Below are 11,313 nucleotides of genomic sequence, written 5' to 3' on the forward strand. Positions count from 1 at the left end.
CAATGCCCGTGCACGAGTAAATGCGGCCTGGATGAAGAGGCAGCAAAATACTGGTGTACTCTGTGATCACCGGATACCGATCCGCCTGAAGTCCAAGATTTACAGGATTGCCGTTTGCCCAGTCGCTCCGTATGGCTCTGAATGCTGGCCAGCAACAGTCAAGCACAAGCAAGCACTTCATGTCATGGAGATGCGCATGCTTCACTGGTTACTTGGTCTGACCTGGCTAGATCATGTCACCAACCTAGAAATCTAGAATATCATGGGAATTGCCCTGATCGTAGAAAAGATGCACGAAACCGGACTTCGGTGGTATGCCCACATAATGTGTAGAGAATGTTCATCTATTGTAAAGACAGCACTTCGCATTACACCATCTGGAAATAGGCCACGTGGTCGGCCCAAGAAACGCTGGCTTGATCATCTTCAAGAAGACATGTTCATCTTTCTCAAATGACGCCCTTAATAGAAGCAAGTGGAGATTCGCCTGTCCATTGCGGGACAAGCACGATGATGATGATAATTGTGGTGTGGGGAACGAACAAGAAAGAAGTACAAGAACAACTTGCTGCACTGAACGAGGAAATTGAAAATGAAATGACTTATGGCTTTTAGTGCCGGGAGTGTCAGAGGACAAGTTTGGCTCGCCAAATGCAGGTCTTTTGATTTGATGCTCGTAGGCGATCTGCGCATCGTGATGAGGATGAAATGATGATGAAGACATCACATACATGCAGCCCCCGTGCCAGAGAAATTAACCAATTATGGTTAAAATTCCTGACCCTGCCGGGAATTGAACCCGGGTCCCCTGTGACCAAAGGCCAGCACGCTAACCATTTAGCCATGGAGCCAGACATGAGAAAATTTAAAAGTATGGTATGAAAGTCAGTGCAGAGAAAAGCAAGACTAAACAAGGGAAAAGCATTGTGAAAAGTGGTGGTCAAAACATTAAAATTGTTGCCAGTTTCAAATACCTAGGGAGTGAATTAATGCAGAATATAAGACTGGACATGAGGATTAGCAAGAGGGTGCAACAGGTCAATTCATTTTACCAGGGTATAAGAAACCTTGTCTGGAATAAGGAAAAAGATAATGTACAAATTTTATTATGAACCCATATTGACTTGCAGCTGAGACCTAGACAGTGACAAGTAGGGAGGTGAGTAGTATTCAAGCCAGCAAAATGAAATACCTAAGAAGTATGATGGGAAAGGCAGATTGAATGGAAAGCCTAAAGGAGAGAATTGACTGGAGTAAACTAAGATGAATTGGACATGTAAAGAGGATGGAGGAGAAAAGTATACCAAAATAGATGGAGGTGAAGTTTGAGGGAAAGAGAGTGAAAGGGAGACCTAGCACAAGGTGGATCGATTCAGTGAGGAGGAGTGCAAGAAGAAACTTTGACTGGGACAGAATGATGGAAGGAGAGAGGAAGGTGGAGAAGTGTCATAAATGCTCCAACCCGGCAGGAGTTGAATAAGAGGAAAGAAGGACCCACTTCTGGTTATTTTCAGAAGTAAAGAATATTGTCCTATCAATTTACAGTTGCAGTTTCCTTCTTAGTGATGAGATAATTCACTATACCCTCTTTGTGAAGAAAAATTACAGAATTTTTACATATTAGGCCATTGTTAGGAAACTTTTTTCTTCTTCATAACACTGAATATTTGTATTATTGAATTTTTGGATTATACACTGCTCAATAAAAGTTTGGAATTACATGGATACAACTATATTGGTTTCTTACAGACAACCATTTGGTAGTTTTAATTAATATTTAATAAATTAAGCATATTTCCCTCTGAATCAAACCTTTTGAACAATATATACCATACAGGCAAACTAAAAGGCATCTTCTGAAATTAAGTCCAGATAACAACACTTTGAAACTCTCTTCATCGCACAGTGCTAGCATTCTTTAGTAGTGGGTATGACCACCCTGTGTTGCATGCTTCAAATGATGTCCTCAAGTTTTTCTTGGGACAAACAATCCCACTCTTCTAATGCAGCTTCAGTAAGTTCCTGAAGGTTGTCCAGTGGGATTGGATGTTCTAAAATGGCCACTTTCAGAATGTCCCATGCATGCTCAATTGCATTCATGTCTGGGGACTGTGCAGGTCAATCTGTTCGAGAGATGTGTGTCTGGTTTGGAGATTCCGTAACGCTGTCCATGATGGTGAGGTTTTGCATTGTCATCTGCTAGGTTTAAATCATCACTGAATGCAGTTTGGAAGGGACCACAAATAGTTGTAGCACCTCTTGAATATACCGTAGGCCATTCAGTGTACCCTGGATGGGAGTGAGAGGGGTCCACCGTCCCAGCATTATTTCTGCCCAGAACAGGTGTCAGGTCTCAAACCACTCCTGGTCTCATCAGTAAACATGACATTACCTCATTCTGCAGTGGTCGAATGTTGATAAGCAAGAGCCCATATCCTTCGATATGTTCTGTTGGCTCAGCGCAAAGCTTCTCATGGCCTTCTGGCCTGAAGACCAACTTTATGCAGTCTTCTATGCACTGTTTGGTCTGCGATACGAACCCCTGTTACTCTGGAGAGATCATTCCTAAGAGACTTGGTAGATGATGTTTGACGTCAGCGAGCTGACACTTTGAGATAACAATCCTGGGCTGGTTTTGTAACATGAGGACAACCAGAACAGGGCCCATCATTCACATTTCCCATCTCTCTGTACTTTCTCCACACCTTAGATACGCTGCTTTGTGTGACATTTAACCGATTGGCAACATCTTGCTGTGTATGGCCTGCCGAAAGTAAAGCCACTATCCGAATCCTGTTAAACGTTTGTATTCGTCTACTTGTCATGTCATTGCAAGGCTGAACACAAGCTGACTGTAGCGTTTGGTGATATAGGACAACACACCATCTGCCACAGTACTCAGGGTACGTTCACATGACTAGTATACGAGCAAAAAGCATGTCTGTAGTAAACGCTGAATTTCAGGGTTGTGATAGTCTACTGAATAATGAACATATGTTAATGTGACATGGAATATCTGAGAATACTTTGGCAGTATTTCAAACTTTTGTTGAGGTGTATATTTTGTTTTAAAGGAGTAAATTTTCAATTAAAATTGTTATCATTTTCAATTTTCTTTGACTAAGTTGAAAATAACAAAGTTTCAAATCAAAGAAATTATTTCATACTGTCAATTCTTGTCATTATACTAAAATTTTGTAAAATTGTCATTGCAAAAAACAAAGGAATATTCAAAGACATTTTCGAAGAAGTCAATGAAACATTTGTTTTGTGAATTTATGTTTATGTTAATAAGGTTTTCAGTATTTGCAAGATAAACATTGTTATATTTATTTAATCGTTATGACTGTTGGTAGAAAGAATTATTATTTTGGTATTTGAAATCTCCTGTAGTTGTGCTTGTTTCAAATTGCAGTCTGTTAAACAACCTTTTGTATCACCCTGTATTTGCCACATGGAGGTTTTGATAACGAAATTGCTGCGTTTCGTAATCGAATCCTCTAGAATTTGTCTATATATGGTAATCTTTTATTTGGTCAGAATAACGACCTTCATTGGCAAAAATTTTGGGTTGAATTGAAGTAAGCTTCCCTGTTTGGCTGTTTGCGTGTTTCTCAATTTCCGGCCCATGGCTCCTCTGTAGGAGCAGGGCCCTTGTCTGCATCTTTGGTTTTCATACGTCCACACACTCGGACACACTTCCGTCAGTGGCATGTTTCCTTTTTCATTTTGGAGGCAATTCCCTTTCATTAAACATTTTTGGTTGTGTCATGTAAAAATTAATTTTCCATCCAGGGTTGTCTCCATTAGTCCTGCTTTGATTTAATGTACATTGTTTGGAGCTATGCGTCTCTCACTGATGTGTATTAGGAAGGCAGCAACTCAAAAGGCCTCTGCACTAGATTTCAAACTCCTTGTCAATTTTCCTTGTAAAATTGTTGTAACAGATTTTGAATTCCCTGTTAAATTTTCCTTCTTAATTTTAATTGCAGAAGTTGATCTCATTTCCTTAAATGTAATCTTAATATTTTATCGTTTGTCGCTGGATAGATTCTTGTGGAGATGAACTTGCAAGATAAAATTTTGTTTTTCTTTAGAACCATAGATAGGAACCTCGTGGTTCGTTTCTCCTTTGTTATTCTTTATTGATCATATTACTTTATTTAAATTGCTGTTGTTCAATTATGTTAAGCTTTCCTTATTGTGTTAGTAAATGCAGACTGAAGGTAACCGTGTCCATGTCTTTTTCCCTACAATGTCGTGCAAGATTACATCCTCTTAGGGATCCCAGTCCACTTTTCCCTCATCCTTTCTCTAGTTGTCATGTTGGTAATCCTGCTTATCTTTCCTTCTGGCCATGCATGTGTTTTTGAAACTTGCAATGTTATAATTGGTGTCCTATCAGTTGACATGTTCCTTCAAGTTTATTACTTTGATTTAATGTGCTCTTAAAATAATGTTACCTGCTAAAGTGGGGGGAGGGAGGGGTGTGACATCTGTTAGCAGAGGTGTGGTTGTAGAAGAAAGAGACCAGATGTCACCCCCCCCCCCCCCCTGCCCCCCTGACACCAATTATAACATTGCAAATTTCGAAGGAAACACACACATGGCCAGAAGAAAAGATAAGCAGGATTACCAACACGACAACTAGAGAAAGGATGTGGGAAAAGCAGACTGGGATCCCTAAGAGGATGTAATCTTACATGACGTTGTAGGGAAAAAGATGTGGAGTCGGTTACCCTTCAGTCTGCATTTACTAACACAATAAGGAAAGCTTAACATAATTGAACAACAGCAATTTAAAATAAAGTAACATGATCAATAAAGAATAATAAAGGAAAAACGAACCTTGAGGTTCCTATCTATGGTTCTAAAGAAAAACAAAATTTTTATATTACAAGTTCATCTCCACAAGAATATGTCCAGCAACAAACGATAAAATATTAAGATTACATTTAAGAAAATGAGATAAACTTATGCAATTAAAATTTAGAAGGAAAATTTAACAGGGAATTCAAAATCTTACAACAATTTTATAAGGAAAATGGGAAAGGAGATTAAGACTATTAATTTGATTTACAAGGAAAATCGACAAGGATTTTAAAATCTAATGCAGAGGCCTTTGGAGTTGCTGCCTTCCTAATTACACATCAGTGAGAGATGCATAGCTCTAAACAGCGTACATTAAATCAAAGCAGGACTACGGGAGACAATCCCGGATGGAAAATTAATTTTTACATGACACAACCAAAAATGTTAATGAAAGGGAATTGCCTCCAGAATGAAAGAAGTATGCCTAGCTGACGAGCTAAGGCTTACAAATCAAAATGGCAAAAACAAGGGTCTAAGGTAAACTCTGAAGCAAAAAAATTTACATGTTAATTTTTAGTTTGAGAAAAGCAAATATGCTTACCCTGAGGTGGCTGGAGCCACTGACGGGACCACACCTGAAGTGTGTCTAACTGTGTGGGCGTGCGAAAACCAAAGACGCGGACAAGGGCCCTGCTCCTACAGAGGAGCCATGGGCCGGAAATTCAGAAACATGCAAACAGCCAATCAAGGAAGCTTACAGTGCTACAATTCGACCCAAAAGTTTTGCCAATGAAGGAGGTCGTTATTCCGACCAATTGAAACAGATTACGATATATAGACAAATTCTAGAGGATTCGATTATTAAACGCAGCAATTTTGTTATCGAAACCTCCACGTGGCAAATACAGAGTGAAACAAAAGGTTATGTAACAGATTGCAAGTTACAACAAGCACAACTACAGGAAATTTCAAATACCAAAATAATAATTCTTTCTACCAACAGTCATAACGATTAAATAAATGCAACTTAATGTTTTTCTTGCAAATACTGAAAACCTTATTAACATAAACATAAATTCACAAAACAAATGTTTCATTGACTTCTTCGAAAATGTCTTTGACTGTTCCTTTGTTTTTGCAATGGCAATTTTACAAAATTTTAGAATAATGACAAGACAAGAATTAAATGATCACATCTTGATAAATTGACACTTCCACATTATTAATGTCCCACCACCGGCGACACATACCATATAAAGCTAGTTCAGAACCAATTTGTTATTTTTACAAGGAAATTACAGACTGTAAATTCTCCAAAGTTTTGTACATAAGTAAAATGTGATCCTGCATTCAAAGCTTTTGCTTAAATATTTCCTTTATAAACCCACACTTTCTTCATTTTACAGAAATTCAGGGGTAAATAGAATACAACTGTGACCTGAAAGGAAAATCCTGGAAATTTAAACTTCTAACGATTCCTGATTGATAACTTGCAAGAAATTGTAAACACTTCTTATTTTATTTAGAAAATTTTTATTCTGGCTGCTCTTGGCTAATTAATGTGTGGATTTGAATGTCCATGGCATTCTATATGTGTTTATTGTGACGATCATGTAGATTAATTATTTTCATGTAAAATGCCAAGTATTTTTGCTCTATGAATTTTCATATTAACACTTGTGTTTTTCTTTTCCTCAGTGATCAGTCTGTGAAGATGTGGAAGGTCAACAGCCGCTACGATTTCTCACCAGATGTTAACAGTAGTGTCTGAACCTCGGTACCTGTCTCGTCAAATGTTAATTCAACGTCTGAACATTCCCTCATACATTTCCATGAGCAACATAAGAAATCCTTCAGCTTCCAGACTGAACGTAGTATATCCTGTGTGTTGTTTCTTTTTGTTTTCTTCATAGGCCTGATTATTATAAATGAATATTTTTATATAACTCGTTGACCATTATTTTATTTATTAATAGTAGTTAATTTTAAAAACAAAGTTATAATTTTTAATTATTCCAAAACTCTGACTGTGCGATCTGATCAGTGCAGTAATATAACGTCGACCCATTAGTGACTGTACATATTGGAAGTACGTATAATGATGTAGATTGAATTGTTCTCTCAAACTAGCAGTGATATATTTGTTAGAATGTATATAAGCTTAACTGATGTATATAATTTCTTTAAAAATAATCTTTTATTTTTGCAAGAAGACTGAAATTTAATCAAATACGTAATACAGACACCTTTAAAGAATGAATGCTATACTGTTTAATATTGTTAAATGGTTCTGACTAATACTTCAACTGAATGGAAGCAAAAAGTACAGAAACAAATTTATTTTAATAATAATTGATTCTATTAAACATTTTAATTTAGTTTGTGGAGTGATAGTGGTTTCGAATGTCCATGGCATTCTACATGTGTTTATTGTGACGATCATGTAGATTAATTATTTTCATGTAAAATGCCATAGGTATGGTCTTGATATCAATAGTCACAAAAAACTACATGCTTGCCATGCTCAGTTCTTGGAGCTGAAACTTAAGAAGTTGTAATTTTACTTGCCATTAGCTCTGAATCACCTGTCATTTCAAATGCATTTTTTTCAACAGTATCCAGACTCAGAATACTGAAGTTTTGGGTCGTTTAGATCCTCAAAGGATAATGTAGATCCTGCAACTTATAAGTTTCGTATATTTCAACAACATTCCCAAAGTATTTATTAATGGTCTCTAGTATTTATTTTTTTTTTGTAACGTTGGTTAACATTTGAGGACTCTTTCTCATTTAGAGAAAGATGTGACTAAACTAGTCGCTGGTTGTTTATGAATGACTGAACGTGTGAAGATTATATTTGCTTGAACCAGATGTACTCTGTTCTGTAATAGAACTTATGTATCCTACTTTATACCAAATTTGTACATTTAAGTTGAGAACCTGAACCCTTAGAAAATGATTAATACATTGAAAGCATTAGTGATTTTTGTTGTTTGCAGCTATACAGAAATAAGTATAAATATAGAATTGGGCCCACTTTTGTGATTAACATAACTCTGATGGCAGTACTGTAGTGGTAAAGCACTTCCATCTTTCTTTCTGCCCTGAACGTGCTGATTGTCTAATGTTTCTAGTCATTGTTGTTTTAAGGGGCAGGTTAAAATTCAGTATTTGTGCAAACCTTTCCTCTAGGTATTTTGCTCCATATTGCACCAAAGCGTCTTTGTCATCTTGAATAGAAGAAGAGTACTACTATTCTACCCTTGTGATTGTACACTTGTAACTCAGCAGAATTAAATATATTTGACATTCAAGGTGAATCTTAATCTTTTGTAATGAATTTATTATAATTTGTTTTGATCCATCCACATAAAAATCAGATCTACTGGCAGGTAAAAATTAGAAATACCAACATCAGAAAAACCTAGGCACCAGATTTCTATTTCCAGTTGCCGTGGTGACCGGGAATTTTCAAGCCTTGTTCATTTATGTGTTAATCAAATCCTTTTAGAAAGTGAAAATTCCAGTTAAAATATAACCACAGTCAAAACATTTTTTCCTCTTTCAATTTGTTCCACAAGAGGGTCTGTTCTGTGATAAATGGGGAAAGCTCAGAAGGGCGTAATTCCAGGAGCGAATGGTAGGTCCATCCATAACCAACAAATCACTGTACTCCAGTTCTGTTCATGGAGAGCTGTTAAGATCCTGATGGCAAGCTTTAATTCAGCAATGCAAAATGGTCATTGCAAGTTAATTCATGTGGGCAAAGGTAGTAGAGTAGTAATACTCTATTGCATTAAGTGCCTAGGTTATGAATGGTGAAGACTTTTCCTTCCACTTCTCCATGGGCCTTCATGGTCTGTATGGAAAATCATGCCATGAAAATCATCCACATGGTCCCAAATTGAGACTTGCAAACAGCATCTGAACCATATGATATAACCATCATAATTACATAAATAAAATTTGTCACGTGTCTATACATTGGTTATTTGTGCAAAATTTTCAACTTTTTATCTGTGTCTGTCCTAATAATTTTGTCATTTTCGATTTGATGTCTGTCTGTTTTTTTTTATAATGGAAAAACAGATGGACATGACCTGTACAGAGAAGATGTAGAATCTACCAATTCACAAATAGATTGAGTGTTTACAGGAAGACTTAAACAGTTATTCGACTTTTCCAAGTATTGGTGGGGGGAAAAGTACATGACCAACTTATATCTAAATCTAGTTATATGAAGTCTTAAGTTCTAGTGCCGTACCAATGCAGGAATATACAGTCAGTAGTGTTCGCCTGCCAACAGTGCTGTTGTTATATTGATAGAGAGTAAAGTTGTACTAAGGATTGCATGTCTGCACATTCATAGAACTATACTGTATTTTGACAAATTTATTATGAATTTCAAGGTATAATTATCATCTGTAGAGTTTATAATTAAGGGGCTGTATGTATACTATACAAGGCAAATGGTTGTGTATATGTCTGGCAGTCTTCACATTTCATGTCGAATATTACAAAAATAGATTTTAGTTTACATATGCTGTGAAAATGAATTGTTAGACTCAAGGTTTACTGATTGTAAGAGATTAAAACGATTATTTCTTCTCCATGCTTGGCATTGGTTCTAGCTTCTGGTGTCTCCAGACTGTTCGTTTGATCTGTAAATGGTATTTATATTGTGAATATTTTTAATTAACACATTTAATGTATGTTATGATTTCTTTAATCTTCAGAGTCCTTAATACAAGGCATACAAGATAGATATTCTGCAGGTATACTATGTTGTCAGTCGAGGGAAGGATGAGCAAGAAGATAAGCATTTTTGTGTCACTATTAAGTTATTGATGATATAAGGGGTATTCTTTAATTATATTTTGAAGCTTCAATCTTTGATTTTTTATAGCACTTTTGAACATTGCATAAAACTATTTTCATGTTTTTTTTACCCGTATTGAACTTACAACGAATAGTTATAATTCTTATTTTATTTTCCACCTACTTCTCTATTAAATTTTTTTTCGTAGATTCCCAGATTTTTCTAACACTGTTTAGTGCTAAGTTATTTTTCTAAGTTAAAAAAATAGGCTGACTCAAATCAGATGAAGATTGGTGAAAACTACTGTGACGTATCCAGTCAACTTTAAATGCGCAATCTTTTAATAATGTTGTGGTTTCTCAACTAAAATGAAAATACAACAAAGGAGAAAAACATCGCAAGTTTAATCTTCTAACATCACAAATTTCAAATAGGACATTTAACTTAGAAAAATAACTTAGCACTAAACTAAATCTTACAGTTGTTTAGAACATTACAATGACTTGTACATCAGTAGTTTATGATCAATGTCTAGTCCATCACATATATACTTTAATTGTTAATTCTTTTTAATTATGTGTTATTTAGTCGTAATATTTTATAGATGTAAAACAATTTTAACGAACAAATTAATTATAAGAAGGTTCAATGTAAAGACTCAACCTTGAGATAATTGTTTAAAAAGGCTGAAGATGCTCGATATAATGAGCGAAACATGTCCCTGTTAATGTTCGTATTGTAAAAAATGTCCTTCTAGAGACAATAAACGTTTTTAGTGTATTGAATTAGGTGGAAAATAAAACAAAAATTGTAACTGTTACTTTTGAACATATCGTGCATTTACAAGCAAGACACATTAACTGGCTTGTTTAGAGGATTTGGTGTGCTGTCCTAATCAGTTTTATTACATTAGTATACCTATTTTAGATTAAGTTGGTACAGAAAAAGATATTCAGATTGTTTTAGAATTGATTAGTGAGCTCACAGTTTTGTCCCTTACTCATATTTCTCTTGACTTGGCAGCTATTGTTTGCATCAGGCAAAATATTCTTCGTAATTTAACATGAAGAAGAAAACATTAAAAGGGTTATGATTAGCTGTGTTGGACCAAAAACAGAAAGTAATAGATTGTTAGGTAAGTAACAAAGTTAGATCCGTAGTTTCCCATTTTCACACCAGGCAAATGCTGGGGCTGTACCTTAATTAAGGCCACAGCCACTTCCTTCCCATTCCTTTCCTCTCCCATCGTCACCATAAGACCTATCTGTGTCGATGCAACGTAAAGCACCTAGCAAAAAAAAAAAAAAAAAAAAAAAAAAAAAGCAAAGTTAGATCATGTGATGTAATAATTTGTAATATCTGTATGTACAATTTGAACCATGTCCCATTTTTAAAATATTTTGTGAATTTTAAAGTAAATGAGCCACGTACACATGTTCTGTGCACTGGACTTGCCAAACAAGTTTATGTATTAAGAGTGTGGAATTTGTTAAAGAAATATTTATCCGTAACCCTTGAATATATGACAGTATATAGTGATATTTGTTTGCTGTGGCCTATTTTACAAGCTACCAAATGGTTGTAACTATTGTATTTAGTATATTAAGTAATATTTTATATATTAATCTGATCTCTATTATAATTAATTTCTGCTAGTAGTCCTTTATAAATTGTTTATATTA

The 11,313-nt window shown here is 35.5% G+C and overlaps 1 protein-coding gene across 2 annotated transcripts in view; it reads left to right on the forward strand.

The window, feature by feature from the left end:
* Window positions 1-10,578, forward strand: part of Klp31E (kinesin-like protein 31E) — a 580,309-nt gene extending 569,731 nt beyond the window's left edge. For both annotated transcript variants that reach the window (XM_067145074.2, XM_067145075.2), the window contains one exon: window positions 6,511-10,578. In XM_067145074.2, the coding sequence (XP_067001175.2) occupies window positions 6,511-6,583 (73 nt within the window). In that variant the 3' untranslated portion in view covers window positions 6,584-10,578. The remainder of the gene's footprint in view (window positions 1-6,510) is intronic.
* Window positions 10,579-11,313: the final 735 nt, after the last annotated feature.

The sequence above is a fragment of the Anabrus simplex genome, chromosome 4 (assembly GCF_040414725.1).
Source record: "Anabrus simplex isolate iqAnaSimp1 chromosome 4, ASM4041472v1, whole genome shotgun sequence".
In the NCBI taxonomy this organism is placed as follows: Eukaryota; Metazoa; Arthropoda; class Insecta; order Orthoptera; family Tettigoniidae; genus Anabrus; species Anabrus simplex.